This window comes from Artemia sp. Qi Xiang Cuo, chromosome 1, assembly GCF_049724085.1.
Source record: "Artemia sp. Qi Xiang Cuo chromosome 1, ASM4972408v1, whole genome shotgun sequence".
In the NCBI taxonomy this organism is placed as follows: Eukaryota; Metazoa; Arthropoda; class Branchiopoda; order Anostraca; family Artemiidae; genus Artemia; species Artemia sp. Qi Xiang Cuo.
Genome location: NC_142794.1, coordinates 50,949,705 through 50,970,801, shown reverse-complemented (window position 1 = coordinate 50,970,801; position 21,097 = coordinate 50,949,705). Strand labels below are relative to the sequence as shown.

Genomic DNA, 21,097 nt, shown 5'->3' with positions numbered 1-21,097 from the left:
CCCCCCTCGAAAAAAAATGTTTGTCTCAACGTAAAAACGTAACAAAATGGACATAAGAAAATTTTGTATGTATTTTTTAAGTTTTTTTTTGTGTAAAATCCCCCCAAAAAAATTTTTCAGTAAAACCCCCTCCGAAAAAAAAAATCTTGTGTACGGCCTTGGTTAGTACCTTATAATAAATTCTTCATCTTTCTCAACACTGATCCTCTCTATGTCAGTACCTTATAATAAATTCTCGATTTCTCGTCATAATTTTGTGTACTATAATTTCTGCCTATATTCCTGGTCTGACCCCTACATCCTATACAAAAAAAAATCTACCTCTCCCCCTGGTCACATTTTACGTCAGGCCAGTTCTGACGGAGTTCTTCATTCTGTCCTGACCAACAAAATTCAGTATCTGCGGTTACTAATAAAATTCCTGCTTTTCCTCACCAATTGCGTTTTCAATAGCTTCAAAACGCTGCGCTCTCTTATATGCTTCAGAAACGGAATCATAATCATCCTGGTGTTCTAATAAATACCTCTTAATATTTAGCCTTGAGCCTTCTATAAAACAATCCAGGTCTATATTATCGGAAAACCCTACTAAACCACCATACCCCGATCGATACGATTTTGTGGCAACCTACCCTCTTATAAAACTGATACACAGTTTCATTGGTTGATTGCCTCAATTCAGCTAAGTCTCAAAATTTCTTTTTAGCTGTATTTCGTGGTAAATACGCCTGCGTCATTTCTTTTTCAAGTTCCTCTAAATTTCTCATATTTGAGGAATCTCTATCCTAAAAAAAATTAAGTAATGCCCCTGTTACTCTAAGGGGTACTGCACCTATCACTTAAGAGTCTGACCAGCGAAGCAGCGTTTTTATCCCTTCTCAATTGGCTAAAAAAGGTTTTATAAATTTTGCATTTTCAAGAACTGGGATATTTCCCAGGGGATCCATTACTGACCCAATTACTCTTTGATTCATATTCTCCTTGTTGCTCTTACCCTCAATAGGTGCATCGGTTATATTATCTCCCGAAATATCTCCCATATCCAAACTACTTCTTATAGTGGCCCTTTCTTTGGGGACTAAATTACCCACAGTAGTCAAGAATTTCACAACTGAAGTGGGATTATAATCCCGACTTGAAGAATCAAAATTCAAAGGGGCATTTCAAGCTTTACTTCCTATTTCATTCAAAAAGGATGAAGGAATATCTCTATCAAATTCAGGATCTGAAGGATCTAAAATTGGAATTGCGCTTTTTTTAAAAGAGAAAAAAAATTGAGTAAAATATATTAGGTCAAACTGTAAAAACAAGGCAAAATCGTTACTAAATATTAGGAAATATTTACTACATAAAATGTAGGAAACAGATTTCCTACTCGCGTGCGAACTTAAAATGCATGACTTACTTTCGTAAATTGTCCTTCGACGTTATTTACTTTTTTTTCTAAAACTGGAATCTAGAGCAGGAACTTGGAACTGAAGCCGGAACCTGGAACCTTTGCTGATGAAAACAGCAACAATTCTAGACTGAAGTCAAATGACGAAAAATTTCTAAGCACAAATCAATAACACAATTGTGCACGTGCCGAAAGAGCTTTCAGTGAATATTCTCTACGCCACAATTATAGCTGACAAAGGTGCATTTTACCAAAATTGGGAGGTAAAGAGATGGAACAAGGATTAAAGCTGGTTCTTGAAAAACTCAGACTGAAAACTTACGACGACAATGTAAGCCATGGGCTACAAAATAAAAATTTCAAATTGATATTTATCAACTGCAGATTGAAATCTAGAGGATGGTAAGAACTCTAATCCTCTCTGGCGAAAACCGCTGCACCACTCTGTAAAGTGTGACTGTGCTCTCTTCTTTTGAGTCTTATGGTAGCGTTGACCTACATTATGGGGGTCGACCAGTATAGGATGTCTAGCGCCTCTAACTTTCCTAAAGTTTATGTGTAAAGTATAAAATGTTTATTTATACATATAATACAGTTGGAACAGTAAATGTAAATACGATGAGGACAGAAACAGAACCAGAACTGACTCACGTAACCTTAATATTCAGTAAAACTAGGAGATAGACATCAGGACATGTAACAGGAACTGCCCTATTTTAATCTGTCAACTTAGAGGAATTACTGCAAATACACAGAATTTACAATATTAATATAGTCACCTAGGAAATGGACATTTGATAGAACTTGAGAATTCAACTATGCATGTAACACGGAAAAGCCCATAGACTTTCACCGAACTTTAAACATTCTAAGATGCCCGGGAATAAGCTACTGCACTCCGTATAATAGTATAGAAAAACACGACAAAGATTGTAGGACCTTTGTAAGCTTGTTTTACGGCAAATATCATTTGAAAACAAGCTTCTTATCTTGATTTTGCTAAAAAGTTTTGGATAATAGTAACGGTTTTTTATTGCGTAATTGATCCTTTTTCTTTACTTCTCGATATTGCAGGAGATTTTTATCTTCGATTAGAAGAATTGGGGAAGCTTCTGGAGGGGGAGGGGCATACCTTCAAAAATATATTTTAGACGCTCTGGTTGGCCCATTTTCAACTGAACTTTGGTGGTAGGAATTTAGGATCTTGACCTAGCTGTTTCTTTTTTAATATTACATTAAAATCGTATTTGTTTCTTCGTAAAAACATAAGCAATATTACATTTTCGGCTGTGCTTTTTGGAAAAGCAACCTATACCATAGGCAAAAAAAAAGTTCCACGATAAAGTGTTAAATGCTTTAATGTATGTTCTTTTGGAGCTAGCTTCATAGAAAGACAGGCCTTCACATCTTTAAAGCCTAATATCCAAACACTATATACTGTTGCAGTAAAATATAAGAGAAAACTGACTGCTTACTTTCGTGATGTTCTCGATTTATTTAACGGAATGAGAAACCAAAACTTATATCTTTTGTTGGACTGGTCTTCCAGCCCAGGTTTTTTTGTTTTTTTTTTAATATAAAAATCGTCTAGTTGGAGGTAAGGTTTCAACTAGAATTAATTGGTTCAGTGGAAGCCAGAGTCAGAGATATGTACCTTTGGGTTTATTCTTAGCTAGAATTGGTTTGACTTTCCTCATTTTTGTAAGGCCGTCTACAAATGATTTTAAATTCATGTCTCTCTGCAAAAGAAAAAGACATTAGAAATATCTGCTTTTCTGAAGTTCCGCTAGAGATTATCCCATTTTGACTAAATGCAACGTTGCTGAACCATTGAATTTGGAGGATGTCTTGGCAACGAGTTGAGATTCGAATGAAAATTGAGTTCTTTATGGATCCAATTAGATGTTTCTGTTACCCGTCGAAAAGGTAATGTTCTTTTCCCCTTTGTTCTGAGCCTCATATTTTTGGCAATTTTGTGTTTTAACTTTTGAATTCATTTGTTTCTGTAGTAGTGAAATTTTCCAGTCGTTCAGCAGATTTATTTAACATTTGGCTTGTCTTGGACTTCCTCTGAAAATCTGAGCGAAGCAGCACTGAAGCAAAGATTTGGCAGCCTTAAAAAAAATAACTTATTAAAAGTAGCGCACGCTAATCTAAACGATGTATAAACATCTAACAACTATTCGTTTTAACTCGCAAAAAGCACTCAGTCCATTGGAGTCCATAACTCCAACTTTCTCATCGTAAAAGAAGACTAGGAAAGTGAATCAGGTGCACTATGCATTTTCGATGTGTCATTATGTGATTTCTTTTTGTTTCTTTTTTTATAAGCTACTTCTTTTTAGCAGTCGAAGTTCGATTTTGATTTGACTTAATTACACTCTGGTCATCTTTCCCTAAGTAACCCTTTTGCAGTACTTTTTAGGTTTCTCAGAACGAGATTATCTTGTTGATCGAGTAACAATATTTACGCAATAACTTTCTTATATCTATTACCCCGTGCATTTTTTTTTCTTTTGCTGTTACGTAATAAAGTAATATCTTGTTCTGTCCTTAGATGACATTTGGAAAGTGGTTGAATTAAATATTATTAATATTATTATTCTTGTATTACAATGCGTTTTACGTGGTGGTAATTCTCTTCTATGAGTACTTATCTGAAATTAACGAAATCGTGGTTATTCTATAAATTTGTTTTGCTGTTGAGAAAATATTCTATAAGCTTTTTACAATTAGTTGTATTTTTTTCTAAATAATAAAAATACAGCACGGGAATTTTTTTTTCATGATGAGATGGCTGTGTTCAGTAACATTCTCATTTCAATTGTCAATGTGTGTTATCAAACACAAACGTCAGGTAGTCCACCAACTGTTTTCCAGGGGCGGTTGTAAAGGGTTTGAAGGTGTTCTGTCAGAATATTGTCATGTTCCTTTTCAAATATGGCAGAATTTTCATATTTTTTTCGTTTATTTATGGATGGTTGGCAGATCTTCACTGGTCTCTGAATTGGTCCCCTTAACCCCCCTCCCTCTCTCTATCTCTCTCCCTCCCTCTCTCTCCCTCCCTCTCTCCATCTCCTCTTTATTTTTGCGTTCTTTTTTTGCTTTTCTCTGCTATCATTGACATTATGTGTATTGTGTAGAATAATGCATTTACTAAGGCAATGCTTGTGCGTCGTCTCTGATCACTACGGATCGTTCTTTTGTTGGAGAAGTTGCTGTTTGATGTGCATTACAAAGTTGCTGAAATGCTATTTTTAAATTGTTATACATTCTAAAATCAGGTGGATATCCAAATTACTTTATATCACATTTCAAATCAAGAATTTGTGTATTTGTTCTCCATGATGTAAGCAATAAAAATCACAGTACCCATACCAAACCTTTCTTTTTTCGGGGTAAATGCGTTTGATTCAATTATTACGTCACTAAGTAAGGATTTAAAACTAACAATTACCAGATAGAATTATAAGAAATATAAGATAATTACTGGACGTTACGATATTAGCAATAATTGCAATTTATTTGAGCCTCTGTACATACGTACTGCAAAAAGAAAAGTAATCAGTTTTCGTCCAGTAACGCTAACAAGCTTTCAAATAGTAACCAAGAAGAAAAAAGGAAGAACAAAAAACGTGACACGTGTTAAAACGTCAAATGATTTTTTTTTTTAAGTGACCTTTCACTCTGGAGAGAAGTACAGAACACTTTCTCAGTTTCTCCAATAGTGCATCGACAGTGAGTAATCGTGTCACGCAAATTGATGTACCATATGAAAGACCGAATTACTTAGGTATGCCGCTATCAATTGTAGAAGCATTGACAGTGGCAGAGCCAATCTGGATCTTACAGCCAGAAAGCTGGCGACGACTAAAGACATGAAAATTGGTTTTGAAGAAGCAGCTGATGAACTAATTCACAGTAAACCATCATAAACGCTGTCAATGGCGATCCGCGGCGACTGCAAATAACCAGACAGAAAGATAATATCATCCGCGGCTAAATCAGGAAACGTGGCATTTTACGAGTGGCAGAGCAGACTACATTGATGATAATTCCAGGACTTCATAATCAACCCTGTTTAACTCCTCAGTGCAAATAAATCTGGCTACTATGGGATTTTACTCTTAAAAAATACCTTCTGCCAACATTCTCCTAGAGAAGAACAGAAGAATAGGTTTACCCCGCACCGAAGGTTAGCCAAAACAGTTTGTAAGTGAAGGACAAAGCTGAAAGTCTTGTGTATATCTATGGTAGGGTGGTAATGGAAAGTGTGGTAGGAAGGATTGAATCACATGTGTTTCTTTTATTTCCCAAACGTGTATCATGTCGAACTATTAATCTTAGACCGTTAATGGATATTTAAAGGTCTAGTGTCATTTTTAAGTAAGAAAAAAAATAAAGCCACATGGAACTGCAGCATTCTTGCATTGTGGCCCAGAGAGGGTCAAAATTATATCGAGGGCAGGTTTTGAGGACTATTGGCAGGATATATATTATATCTAGCCTTTCAGTCTCGAAGACATATTGGCATATTGTACACCGTTACCCCCGGAAAATTTATAAAAATTAGTCTATTAAATCAGTGCTTCCATTTCTACTATATTTTAGAGTAGACTACTTTATTTCTACTTTAAATTTAGATTTTCTACTTTTTTTCTTGCCGAGCTTATGGATTTTTGTTACGGAAATAGGAATTCTTAATACAACGGCGGGATTTCGGCAAAAGCGATTGACAAACGTTCTTGTTTTTGCCGGACTTGGATAGACCCGTGAATTTTGAAACAAAATAACCAACGGGGAAGGACTGAAGGTTTGATTTTTAGAACTGGGTGGCATTCATCAAGAGGCCAAGTGGCGTGCTTAGGTTCACTAGCGTTCTTCATGTCATTCGGTTTTTTTTTACTTCCCTGCTAAAATGTCGTTGTGGAAAGACTTTTCAGAGTTCTGAAAACAGTAAAAAAAAAATGAAAAGAGGAATGGGCTCAAAAACACAAATTTGGCTGTGACGATTTCTGTCAAGTATGGGATGAAGCGTAAAGGCCCCCATACGTTCACCGAGAGTTTAAAGAAAAAGAGAAGTCTGAAATCCGATGTGACTGCGTCCCAATGCGTCGCTTTTTTAGGCATTGGGAAAGACGATGGGAATAGCGACGACAACGTTGACTCGGGGTATTAATCTTTGTATTTGGTGTTTTGTCTTAATCTTATTATTGGGCAATTCTCATTAAATTTTTCTGAATAAAAATTAAAGTGCGTCTACATTCGGCATTTTCTGAGAAACTGGGAGGCAGGTATCAGTCTACACTAGTTAAAATCGAATAATTCAGAAGATCCAAAATCAGGCACTGTCCTTAAATCAAGCTTTAAGTGATTCATATTTGCTACTTTACTCTGCTTAAAATTAGCAACTCAATATAAAAAAAGTCTAAACAAAGTAATGCTTGAAAAAGCGACCGGTTGGATATCATTCATGCCAATCCTTCGTACCAATTCAAATAAAAACGAGGGTGTTTCAAAAGTAGTAATAGAGAAGGAAAAAATAATGGCAAAGAAAAACAAATAAATAAAATATATTCATATAGTCCAGAATCTGAGGTTTGGACCAGGAATCTATAAATCCAAACTGAACTTAACTAGTCCATAAATACGAAGCATTATTTTAAACATAAAAGAAGATATTTTGGTACACGTAAAATGTCTTGAGTTGCAAAATAAGTCGTCTTGAACAAATGCTATTAAAAGTCAGCCTAATAAGTCTTTCCTTGTAACTTGGAAAGAAGTCAGAAAAGGGGGAAAATTTTAGGGATTTCGGTATTGGAAATAGGGATTTTTAGGGATTTTCCACCAGCCTTTTAGGGATTGAAAAAATTTGAAGTGGAAACACTTGTAATATAGCGTAAGAATCAATTTTGTTAACATTCCTGTTCAAATAGTAAACACGATAACATACTTACTTCCGGATTGTGTCCTACTGTTATTCTAATCTTTTTTGGCACTTAAAAACTTTATTCCCACAATAGTGGAATGGAAGCACTGTATTAAATGCCTTTTATTAAATAAAATTAACGGATACAGGGTATTGCATCAAATAATTAGTCACCATCTGCGAGTCCCCTGGTACTCGGTGCGTGGTAGGCTTGTATGTATCAGTTTTTCACTATCGCATGTCTTCTGTCCGCAGATGTGTGAACTTTTGTTCCAGTTTTTTTCTCCAGCAATTATCTCGCTTTAATTATGTTGCTACGTCATTCAATAACTATCAGACGTGTTTGAATGCGCATGCCCTCTAAAATATCTGAATTGCGCATTATCATAATTATTTTGGTATTCTCTAGTTTTAAATCGTAGGGGTGCAAATCAACAATTTCAATTGAATTGAGAATTTTTTACCTGAATTCTTCTTTCGTGTGTAATTTTGATTTGCAAGACAATTTCTAAAAGCTTCTTCAATGAAATTACCACGGGAAGTTATATCCTTCGATTCCATTGAAGTCAGTTTTGAGAGATTTCAATTGACGCTATACAAGTGTAGGCTACTTCAGAACGATCAAATGAAAAAATTAATTTGCAGTTTCTTTCAAGTAAACTGGATTTAAGCAATTTTTAATGGGAATTTTGCATGATGTTATAAATGACCCCTCTCCCGATACTACAGGGCCATAAGTTTGCATACGTTGAATAAAAATAAAGCCGAACATGAGTTTAAGCTTCAGATTCGTTTGTGGAACTCATTTGTACCGGATGACGTCGTATAAAAAGGCAAACCAATTCATTTGGAAACTGGGGAAATGTCAATACATTTTGACCATGCAAGCAGAAATCTCCAAATGAATCACCTTCATTTTCTACTGTTTATTCGGTGAAATCGAGGGCTCCGCAATTGATACGTGCAACGCTGGAGTCTCAGTGACTTGTAGTTAACAATTGCTTAGTTTACGGTATTTTACGGATAAGTACTGGATTTTTTGCCATAGCTCGTTGCCGTCGAACAATGCCATGGCGTTGTTCTTCTAATCACATATTTTGTCGTGTATCATTTTCGTTGTGATACTCGTTGCCGCATATCTTAAAAAATTTTAATCTGTATTGCAGGAGAATCCAAGTCATGATGACCCCCCTCCACGGGAATGAGATTTCGCCGGGTTATGTGTCCCCCATGCAAATCCCGAAGAATCACGAGTGCCCCTGGCACGACAGTGGAAACCCGGACCCCCTCCTCCAAAAAATTATTTTACAGGTTTTTCATCGTTGCGAAAACAATACATGCCATTTCAGCTTAACAAAATCCAACTGTTTGAAAAAGAAAATAACTGGGTGCTGGGCCCTGAACCCCTCTCCTTTCCAAAAAAGTTACTTACAGGTTATTCATCATGGCGAAAGTAGTACACTCTCTTTCATCTTAACAAAACGGAACAACTTCAAAAAGCCGACAGTAGGGCCTCGAACCCCCCCCCCCCAAAAAAAAAAAAATAAATCATTTTACAGTTATTCATCTTGGTGGGAATAATGTATTCTTTTTCAGCTTCATAAAATCAAGCTATATCAAAAAGAAAATAACTGGGTGTTGGGCCCTCCTCCGACGGTGGGGCCACCGAACCTCCCTAAAAAACCTCATTAATGATAGGTCAAAGGGACCCTGACCCTTGGTCCTCCCTCTAATCCCTCCTCCCCCTGAAAAAAACCTTATTAAAGATATATCACGGGATCCTAACCCATGGCCCTCCCTCCGTGCCCTTTCCCCCTAAAAAGAGATGTTATTTTATAGGGTATTCATCATGGTGAGAAAAGTGTATTTTATTTCAGTTTAATAAAACCGAACTGTATAAAAAGAAAATAACTTGTATACATTTATTATTTTTAGGTTCACTCAACTGTATTGTCACCACTGATTCAGGGGACCTACAATCTATATGATGACATTGAGATGCCCTTGGTCTCACCGCCAACATAGTTTCGCGACAATCTCTGTGACAACATGGAGATAGAACAGCCCCCAGAGGAGTGTGAACAAGAGGGCGTAGAAGTATTTTGTGAGTGGGTGAACTCAGATTTGACTCTCCTCAATTTTTCAACATTTGGTTTAGATGGTCTTGTAGCCAGTGTCGGTGTTGATGCAGACTTTAGATTGGTTGGAAAATCAGCTTGCCCCCAACACCGTTGAGAAAGTATCGGCAAACCAGGAAGACTTCAATGTCTCATCTATTTCACTCCTTTACAGTGAAGGTGAAGAGGAGGATGTGGCTGGGCTAGAACAACAAGCACCCTCGAACATCTAAATTTACCTGAGGAGGATGATTTCGCCTGAGTAGACCATCTTTCCCTAAACACACCGGAGGGTATCCTATCAAGGTTGGAGGATCTTTCTCCCACATACATTTTCCCCCTTAACACTCGTAGTAACAGTGAGGAGCTGGAGAAGGAAGGGGATCAGGGGGAGTAGTACGATGTGGTATTGGTTCACCCGCTGTGTTACCAGAGTTTTTCTTATCCAACTACGCCTTGTCCAATTTAAATGTTTATAGGGCTGAGTTTGGGGACCCTTTCATCACACTTATGGAGGGTAGCATTATAACGAATACTATAGACATAGTGCACACCTATGATGGCAAGATTCGAGCTCTTCTTGAACGGCAGATTCTCGAGTTGGGAGGTAGGAATGGACCAAGGTATCTGCTTCAAAAGATTTTTATTTTAACCAAAGTTTGGGTGATGTTTCGACAATTTATATGAAAATAGGAAGCCAAATACTTCACTCGTGCTTGAATAATTTTGAGGGTTCTTTTCTGGGTTGGGTTCATGAATTTGAAACGAAAGTGGATAACTGTAACGAGATGGGTTGTGGAGGGGTGGTTGTATATACTGAAAATTCGATGTTAATGTGGGTAAATTTAAAAAGGAATTTATTTTAAGAGGTGAGAGAGGAAAGAGTGATCAACTGATAAAATAGAATTCAGATTTAAAGGGTTGTAAGGGCGTACAACAATTTTCTTTTGACACGGGGTTTCAGTGCTTCAAGTACGTATTTCTCATGGGGGCACACAAGCCATTGAATAATCATGCTATAAAGACTTTCTTGGACAATTTGGGAGTTGACGGTATTTTCAGTTGTTTAAATTGTCAGTATCTGGTAACATCCAAAGAAATAAATATTTTTGAGCGGGCTAATGAACATTTAGCGATTGGTCTTATCGTGTTACTATATGATACGGAATTCGAGGAGAGGGAGCGTAAAGATAAAAAAGGAGATATCATATGCAGTGAGGGCTCCATCCATTGAATCGGTTAAGCACTGGGTATGGCTTCTTTTGGCATTCAATTGAACCTCTTCCCAGGTTCCTCCTGAAATACTGGCAAAGGGGAAGAGCAATAAAGACGAACCAGATTAGCTCAGTCAATTATTGGAGGTATGGTTTGGTGATGCAGATACTATAACTCTCCTCAAAAATTAATTTAGATAGTTTTCTGAACGAACTTGGGCTTGATGCTGAAGTTTTAGATAGCTATTAGAGGAGTTACGGCCCAGCACAATTGAGATACAAGTAGCAGACCAGACAGATGCCACCCCCTGAACACTCACAGTGACCGTGAAGTGGAGGGGGAGCACGGGGAATTGGGACAACATGGTAGTGGCGTGGGATATGAAAATGCTATAACGCCCACTGTATTGCCAGAGTTTTACGTGTCAAACTCTATTTTACCTAATGTATATGTGTATAGGGCTGAGTTTGGAGACACATTCAACTCATTAATGGCGGGTTGTATTTTTACAGATTCTACGGACATAGTGCACTCCTATGTGTGCAAGATTCGAGCCCTTCTTAAAAGACAGATTGGGGAATGGGGAGATAGCAGTAGCATTAAGGCATCCATCGCACAAACATTTTTTGTATTTAAACTAAAAGTAGGGTAAGGTGGGCTCGCATTATATGGAAACTGAAATGCAAACACTTCACCCGTACTCACACAATTTTGAGGCTGTATTTTTGGAATGGATTGACAATATTGTAAGTAAGTTTAAAAAAGATTTAATTTTAAGACGCAGGAGGGGAAAGGGGTGTAAAATAAAATTTAGATTTAAGAGGTTGTTAGGGCGTACAACAAGCTCGTTCGTTACGGGGCTACCGTGCTTAAATTGTGCATTCCTTTATAGCAGTCCACAAACCCCTTTTCACTGATGTCAGTAAAGTATATTTGGACAATTTGGCAGTTAATGTGTCTAAGGAGGGGGTAGAGTTTCCTAAAGTAGATTTTAACTCTTTAAATGGACAACATCCAGTAACACTCAAAGGAATAGATACTTTTGGCCGGACTAATGAACATTTAAAAATTTTGTTACTGTTTTACTATATGACATGGAATTTGAGGAGGGGGAACGTAAAGATAAAAAGGGGTAATAAATCCAGTGTGGGGTCCATCCATTGAATCGTAAATCACTGGGTATGGCTTCTTTGTGAGTGAGAGATGGAAATATAATCATGGGGGGGGGGGCAACGGGCTACTATTGTACAAAGTGTTTGTCTAGATTCCATACCGAATTAAAACTAAAGCATTATTTGAGGCACTGTAAGCGACATGGGTATCAATATGTGGAGATAGTTTTGGGTGACAGAGCAATCTTGCGATTTAAGAACTTTCAGAATTGGCACTTACCGGTTGACAAGGTGGTGTTAGACTGCGAAGCCAGTGCGATTCATCAAGTTCGAATCTTGTTAAAGAACATGAAGCCATTGCTGTCTCTTTTTTACATGCACGAAGACACTAGTAATTGGTAGAGGTTTCGAGATATTTGGCGAAGAGGATTGTATGGGCGCAGCCTTGATTGCGTTTTTTTAAAACTGCTTATGTCAATTTCACGACTGCGCAGCCTATCCAGTGAGCCTATCTCCAGAGGACGAGTTGGTTGTTAAAGATAAGTAAACGTGTTAGGCATGTAAGGGGACATTTGCTTAGGGTAGAGGGATGTGACAGTCCGTGATCATGATCATGCAAGCTACCTCATTTTATTGGGAGGGAGCAAATTTCGCAGGCTGACCGATAAATCTTGTAATTTTAACGTTAAACAACAATACTTTCTACCGTCATACATGCACAATTCCAACTATAATTAATATTACCAGCGTGAAGTTGTAGATGGCGCATGGATAGATGGTTCTTTTTATGTTCTTACTTTTATAACTTTAATAAATCAAATAATAATAACATTTTGATTTCTAAATATCAGCATATGTGTATTAAACTGACAATGCACATTCATTTGTATTTTTTCAGTAAAGTGCAAATTATATTATGGCCTTGGGAAGGCATAGGGGTTTTGAGCCCAACTTATGTTAATTTCTGCTTGTTTTGAGTTTGACTCGGTTATTTATTGTATCTTCTGTTCGTTTTGGGTCTCATTTATTTATCGATGCTGATTGCGGTAGTTTCACGCTTTGTAGATTATTTGATTTTATTTTTGCTCATTTTTGTTTAAAGGGTTTCTTTACTTTTCTTTGAAAAATTTATTTTGTGGAAAAAGTGTTTTTAATTAATTTCTGTTCGTTTTATATTGACATAGTCTTTTCAGGGAAGAAGAAAATAATGCTTTAAATCTTTTCGTTTTTTAAGACTTTATAGTTTGGTCTGCTATTTGTATGCTGGAGAAAAATTCTCAGCAATTTTTAACAACATACACCCTTTTAAAAATCTGGACATGAATAGTAGTGTTTAATTTTGTTTCATGCCTCCTCTAGTTGACCTGAAATGGAAAACTTGATACCATTCGCAAAAAAATATGCTTGCTTTTTTTGATAGCTTGGCTACGCTTACGCTATTTTGATTTGGTTAAATTTTAAAAGCAGAAGTAGCCCCGAAAGTTTGAACATAATACCCTCAGTCGTTCTTGGGATACTGCTGAGATGCCTTATTGGGGATTAGCATAACACAATGCATTTTGATTTAATCTCAAGGCAACATTTAGTTTTAAACATAATAGGCAAATGGGAGGGTGGGCGTGTGAGGGGGATTAGTTGCCCTCCAATCCCCTTGAACAATTAAAAAGGGCGTCAGCCCTTTCTATTTTCTATCAAATGAGCCCTTTTCGAAGTTCCTACGACAACTCCTTCGATACAAAGTGCCCTGGTCTAAACAACATCAACAACAACAAAAAATCATACATTATACCAACATCGATCTTTACTATAAGAATTTCCAGCCTTCCAATCACTTTCGACTATTAAAAAGGGCACTGGGCCTTTCGATTTTCAATCGATTGAGCCCTTTTTGAGTTTCTACGACAACGCTTTCTATAAACACCTTATATGCCCCCAGGGCATAAATTACAACCCTTACCCTAAGGGCTCTGAGGGTGGTTATCATCCTTTAAGACATCATGTCCACAACTTTCAACTACGTTAAACAAAAAGGATATCTCAAAATTTTGATTGTATGTGTTTCGGAAATGGTGGGCCTGAGAGGGGATTTAGTCGCTCTCCCATCACTTTCAACTATTAAGAAAGGCCCTAGCCCTTTCAATTTCCAATCAAATGAGTCCTTTTGAAGTTTCTACTACAACGCTTTCAATACAAACCTGATATGACCCCAGGGCATGACTTATATTCCTTGCCCTGAGGGCTGGGGGGGGGGGGTTGTCACCCTCAAAGACCTAATTTACTGAACTTTCTACTAAGTTGAACAATGGCCATTTGAGAGCTTTCATTTGATGTGTTTTGGGACTTGGTGGGCGTGAGAGGTTGGCTAGTTACCTACAAATCACTTTGGACTATTAAAAGAACACAAGTACTGTCAATTCCCAATTGAATGAGCCCCTTTTGAAGTTTTTACGACAACTCTAACTATAAAAACCTTATATGCCCCCAGGGCATAACTTATAACCCTTGCCCTGAAGACTTTGGGGGGAGTATCCTGCTCAAATGTATAATTTTCTTAACTTTAAACTGCGTGGAACAAAGTGGCTATCTCAAAATTTTAATTGATTGTGTTTTGGAAAATCGTTGGCGTGGAAGGGGTTGTTAGTTGCCTTCCAGTTACTTTCAACTATTAAAAAGGGCACTAGCCATTTCAGTTTCCAATCGAAACTGAGCCCTTTTGAAGTTTTTACCACAACGCGTTATATAAAAACCTTATATGCCCCCAGGGCATAACTTAAACCCCTGGCCCTGAGGGCTGTGGGGGGGGGGGTGTCATCCTCAAAGACCTAATTTCCAGAACTTAAAACTTCGTTGAATAAAATGGCTATTTCAAAATTCAGATTGGATGTGTTTGGCGAAAGGTGGGCGTGAGAGGGGGGGGGTTAGTTGCCCTCAAATCACTTTCGACTAATAAAAAGGGCACTAGCCCTTTGAATTTCCAATCGAAAGAGCTCTTTTTCAAGTTTCTACGACAAAGATTTCAATAAAAATTTATATGCCCTCAGGGCATAACTTATAACCCTTGCCCTGAAGATTGTGGGGGGAGTGTCCTGCTCAAAGATATAATTTCCTGAACTGTAAACTGCGTGAAACAAAATGGCTATCTAAAAATTTTGATTGGATGTGTTTGGGGAAAAGGTGGTGTGAGAGGGGGGTTAGTTGCCCTCAAATCACTTTCGACTATTAAAAAAGGCACTAACCCTTTAAATTTCCAATCGAATGAGCCCTTTTGCAAGTTTCTACGACTAAGATTTCAATAAAAATCCTTATATGCCCCCAGGGCATAAGTTATAACCCTTGCCCTAAAGACTGTGGGGGGAGTGTCCTGCTCAAAGGTATAATTTCCTGAACTTTAAACTGCGTGGAACAAAATGGCTATCTTAAAATTTTGATTGGATATGTTTGGGGAAATGGTGGGCGTGGAAGGGGTGAACTTTTTCCCACAAAATAAGTTTTTCAAAGAAAAGTAAAGAACTCCATTAAACAAAAATGAGCAAAAATAAAATCAAATAATCTACGAAGCGTGAAACTACCGCAAATCAGCATCGATAAATAAATGAAGCCCAAAACGAACAGAAATTACAATAAATAGCCGAGTCAAACTCAAAACGAGCAGAAATTAACATAAGTTGGGCTCAAAACCCCTATGCCTTCCCAAGGCCAGAATATAATTTGCACTTTACTGAAAAAAAATTTAAATGTTCTTACTTTTATAACTTTAATAAATCAAATAATATTAACATTTTGATTACTAAATATCAGCATATGTATATTAAACTGACAATGCACATTCATTTGTATTTTTTTTTTTCAGTAAACTGCAAATTATATTCTGGCCTTGGGAAGATCAGCACCGCCGGTAGGGACTGTAAAGTCTAATGCCTTATTCTTTACCTTCATTCATACTCATTGACAGACGTTCAGCTTAGGCCTAGCTCACTTTTTTCTAGTGAAATGCTTTACTTCTGCAAAGTTTTAAATTTGTACCTTTTGATGTCCTGACAAGGCGCCGTTAAATTGTTGATCCAGTAAAAATCAATTTTCGAAAATCAAATCCATGAATTTTTGTTTTAAACGGTCTGAATCTTTGCTCTACAATAAATAAATAAACAAACAAGAATCTAAATGAAAAGCTGGTGTCACGCAAATGAATGCTCTATCATTTCCATAATGTTTCTGTCCCCATCTCTTGTCTTCAGGTCACCTTTTTAGACCGTACAGCTGTTTATTAAGTGGCAAGTTTACAGTTTGCTTTCTTGTATCTCAGACATGTGGGCAAGTTTTATCTCTCAAATCAGGCGTAATGGCATGGAAAGAACCGTTGGCAGCTTAATGCGGCATCAGTTTTATAGTAGTAGTCAGCTTGGGCTCCAAAAATGAACGAAATATTTCTTTTACGATTTTGTAGCATACAAGTGACGGCAGAACAGAAGAAACATTGCAAACACCTTATCGCCATATATCCAATATCTAAAAATCATGCTAAAACAACCAAAAACTATATAATTAATTTTGAGTTAAGACACTTTGTACCTAAGCAAACCAGTAAACAATTTGTACATGTTTTATGTCAGTGCTATTGAACGGTTACAGTAATTTTCATTAAATTCTATTTTTTACTTATAATATTTTTGTTAAATTAAATTTAATTTCTTTTCTGTTTGTTTAATTTGTTGTTGTTTTGTCTGGACGTCATAATCAATAGTGTTAGAAAAAATAGGTAAGACAGGCAGGATAAGGATTTTGAAGTATCAGTAAGATTTTGAAGACGATTGAAGTTTTATTTTTGAAAAATCATTTTTGTAAATAAAAGCCAGAATGAGTTTGTGGTAAGCGATTCTGATTTGTATTTCCTTTTTTCGTCTAGAAATAGCCTTTTTTTTAACACAAATTGCAGTTATAATAGTTTATTCATAGCAAATTACTTCATCGCTTTGAGATTGTACTTGTTTTGCTGATCAGCTGATTTCATTGCGTAGCATAAATAAGCAAAGATTTAAAAAAGATAAATTTATTACTCCTTGCCATTTTATAATGTAAACACCAACATTTAGAAACACATTTCGGTTTCTTCATAACTAGAAATCTCTTCTGGCTCTTCGCTAAGTGGTACTTGCGGTATTTTTAACAATTTTCTCTTGACGCTTTCTGACACCAGCAATGATGATGGATTTAAAGGTACTTCGTCTGTTGGCATTTGGGGGCGCTTTGCTTCAACAAATAGTTCTCTGGCGATATCTATAAGGCATAATTCAATAAAAAGTCTAGTCTTGTAATCTTGTTTCAATGTATAGGCTTATGTGTGAATGCGTTTTTTCTAAGTAGCTTAGTTTCTACCTTGAACCAGATCAGCAAAGTCCAAATTAAAGTGTGTTTAAAGATGAAACTAAATTGAAATTAGTTTCAGTGGTTTCTTTTGCTACACAAGGTCACAAGTTTCGATTATTTTTTCCTTTTAAGTAACCTAATTTCTACCCTGAATTGAAGTAACTGAAGTCAGAATTAAATTGTGGTTAAAGATGAAATTATATTAAAATGTGTCTAGTTGGTTTTTTTACTACATAAGGCAACAAGTTCGGATCTTTTTTTAAGTAAATTTAAACAAATTGATTTTCAAAGTGTAAAAAAAAATCGCCGTTTGGGAGTTTGTTTTGCTACACAAACCTAACAAACTGGAATGGATTATAAAAGACAAATATAAAAACCATAGAAAATATAGTGTCTCTATAGAAAACTTCTAATATATTCATAGAAAACAAATGTCAAGCTAATAAACTAAAATACAACACAAATAGATGCTCACACAGTGTTGTACTTATGCTCTACCGAGTTCTTGCAAAGTTTGCACTTAAGCACTTGTTTAAGTAGTTAAAGAAATTTGCACTGAAATACAAATGTTAGTGAGCAGAAAGAATATGTTTTAGGCGGGAAAATATAATTTTGGGAAAAAAACTGTGTTTGATGAAAATAGGAAATGATAGTTTTAGAAGAAACAAGGTACTTGGTCTGCTAGTGCTGATTATCTTAATTACTTCCTTTTTAACTCTAAAACCCGTGTCCAAAGAAGTTTGAATTTGTGTTACTGATCATTGTCGTTAGATTATGTTCACAGAATCAAAATCTGGCTTGGAGACACGGCTAGTTATCTCCGTGTTCAACTAAAGGGTCATATGTGACCCTTATCAAGTTAATTTGACCGTACAGCAACATTTCGGATAATATTTGGTATTTTGTCTTTGCCAGAGGGGTCCATCACATCAGAATTTTACTTAGTGTGGATGATTTAAGTGTGAAATCGTTTACTCAGTTAAGAGTGGTATCTCTACGACAGGGGAAATCTGTTATGGTCTCTTTGTTCGTCCTAAAGCAACCAAAGGTGTAAAACAAAAACAAAGCAAGCCTACCCTTTTTTTCAGGTTTTGAATCCCATCTCTTTTCACTGTATAACTTGTTTTCTGAAAAATAATGAATAAATTATTGAAATAATTTTTTTTTGTACTTGGACACTATATGGGCCTTTACAAGGAAACCAGTCACGAAAAACTCGTTTTTGACGGGTTAATTCAAGACACCGCTATAGACCAATGGAATGCATAGCGTGGTTTTCATTGCGTATACGATATTTAAACTGTTGTTGATTGGGGTTTAGGGGGGGAAGGTACCTAGGTTAGGTTAGGTTACGTATTTAATATATGCTATGCTTTACTCCCCACCCCCTAATATGCAAATATATAGCCCAAATTTGTTTATGAACTATTATACATTCATCCTATTTTACTTTATTTCATTAGCATTAACCAAGCTTGACTTTTTAGAAAGGCCCATATAATGCCCAAGTACCGTTTTTGTATATACTTAAGGAATAGGCTGCAAAGATCTATCTTATCCAAACATAACTAATAGAACAACTACTGGTTGCCTTTTTCACGTCCTGACGCATATCTATGTTCAGGACGACACAAGAAAAACCTCAGTAAATTACACAATTTCTCAAGAAACAAAAACAATTTGGTTAAATAACATGTTTTATGAATGTTGTCTTGCTTTTATTTCTATTCGTAATCTTGGAAAGATATTTGAAAGTAAAACGGAGCTTTCCTTTCGGAAGTAGAATCACCACTCGAAGAAACAAAAACTTGGCAGGACTACTTTAGAGAGTCCTCTCTGACATTATTCAGGTCTACTTCAACTCACACATTATAGGCTCTGGTTTAAGTATAAGCGGAAACCATCCTTCTTGGCCCCAAACTAGAATTATATGAATCTCCGAAATGTAGTCTCATGCTCGTCAATTTCGTATTCTTCAATCCGGCATGAGATGCTTTCCGTAAACACTTTCCGTAAAAAACACAGGATAAATAAAGCCTTCACATACAAATTGGCGGCATCAAACAAACCGGACATCACTCGAGTGTTGATCCCGTAATACGATAACATTATACTACCCTTCTAAATCTGAAGTGTGGATACGGGATTTATCACTTCCATTTTTCCATCTCAAAAATGGGTTAGTCGGTCTTTTTTCATTCATGTCAATTCCCTACTTAGAAGGAACAAAAAATAACTGAAAAAAAAACATATGTTAAGTGGGTTTGACAAATATACATAGAAATATGGTAAAAACACCCTCAAAGGAGGGGGGATCGATCTTGATGAAAACTATACCATCAATTCAGTATTTATTTTGGGGCGTAACGCAACAATTCCATAAGGAAATCGAGTAAAAAATTTGAGATAGTCTATCGATCTAGATTTATCAAAAAACTACATACTCCGCTTTCCAGTTTCAGAAGCAATAATGCTGTGCTTTGGCAAATTTGTTTCCAAAGATGCATGTTGTCAAAAATAAACGGTCAGTATAGACCAGGGGTGGCCAACCCAAATTATCGTGCGGGCCACTTTAGAAGTGCATCATAATTCCGCGGGCCACATATAAAATCATATATATCCATATTGAATGAATTTTATTAATAACCTGTCTTACAATCAACAGAAAAAGACTGAGCACAAACAAGAAAAGAAAGAAAAAGCAAAACTTGCAAGAAAAACAAATACAAACAGAAAGAACTACATAATAACATAACTATTTGAGAAGGTGGGCCCACTCGGGATCCAGAAGCTCTAGTTTTTTCACGTAATTCTGAATTACCTCCTCCGTGGCACTCAGAGGTTCAACAATTCCATATTTCGCAACAATATGGCGGTTTCTAACAAAAGGCGGCACTTGAAGAAGATATCGGGCATACTTGAAAAATACCGACCTTATGTCTTTCTTGTTTCGTGCACTCAAGAGCTTCCAAAATGGAGACAGGTACAAGACATGAGGCAAAGCTACTGCATTATAAAGACGAGCCAAATTTTTACGGCTTGAATTGTGACGGCTAGTGAAAACACCCGCATAGGCAATGCGCACTTTTTTTTTGAAAGGTGCTCAATAAGCAAAGACTGGGTCTCTCGAAGATTACGACCAATCGGCAGGCCAAGGTACGTAATGTGACTAGACGGTGTTACGGTAATTCCACCAAGCCTGACTGTAGCATTATCTTCAGGGCAGTTAAAAAACAAAACAGTAGACTTTTCTACATTAAACTGCAAACCAATAACAGCATAGCTTTTTTCAAGACGCGAGAATTTATTTTCTAATGAAGAAAGCAACCGAGACAGATTTAAAAGATCATCTGCAAAACTCAGAAGTGACAAGTCAATATGCTTGCAAATATAACTCGGAGAGATAACCTGTTGTGCATCATTAGCACTGTTATTATACAAAGTAGGAGACGTTATAGCCCCTTGCTTAATTTCCTTATGTACGGATATCTCCCGACTAAGCTCACCATCTTGCAAACGAACACGAAGCTTGAGGTTCCTATACATATGACGTTGTGACCTTACAATAGAAGAACGCACGCCTCGATTACACAGCGATCAACCAAAATCTGGGCATGAATCCCAGAGTCAAAAGCTCTCCTGACATCATACTGACCTAAGATCAAAGTTTCTCGCGAGAGATGAGCATCAAGTAATATTTTAGCGAGAAGATAAAGTACATGGGTGTACCCGAGGCCTTTTCGAAAACCAAACTGGTGTGGAGGCATCTCACACTTATCATAAATCTCATCAAACAAAACAATCTCGAATAGTTTACAAAATACTGAAGATATCGTTACTGGCCGATACGAAGAAGGCTGTTCGGCTGGCTTCCCCTTCTTTAATATCGGGATAACCACACCCACACTAAAGCAACTCGGGACTATCCCTTGTGTCAAAATCATCTGAAACAGAAGGGCAATGT

General features: G+C 36.7%; 2 protein-coding genes across 2 annotated transcripts in view; one reads left to right on the top strand and one right to left on the bottom strand.

The window, feature by feature from the left end:
- The window catches only part of rump (heterogeneous nuclear ribonucleoprotein rumpelstiltskin), an 83,660-nt gene extending 73,932 nt beyond the window's left edge, over nucleotides 1–9,728 (top strand). Inside the window, exon 13 of the mRNA XM_089108224.1 lies at nucleotides 9,261–9,728. The gene's annotated coding sequence lies outside the window, so the exon portion shown is untranslated. The remainder of the gene's footprint in view (nucleotides 1–9,260) is intronic.
- A 7,081-nt stretch (nucleotides 9,729–16,809) lies between these two features.
- LOC148956441 (ALK tyrosine kinase receptor-like) overlaps nucleotides 16,810–21,097 on the bottom strand; it is a 76,644-nt gene continuing 72,356 nt past the window's right edge. Inside the window, exons 12-13 of the mRNA XM_089090935.1 lie at nucleotides 18,210–18,260; nucleotides 16,810–17,043 (exon numbers count right to left, since the gene is read on the bottom strand). Coding sequence (XP_088947061.1) covers nucleotides 16,856–17,043; nucleotides 18,210–18,260 — 239 coding nt within the window. The 3' untranslated portion in view covers nucleotides 16,810–16,855. The remainder of the gene's footprint in view (nucleotides 17,044–18,209; nucleotides 18,261–21,097) is intronic.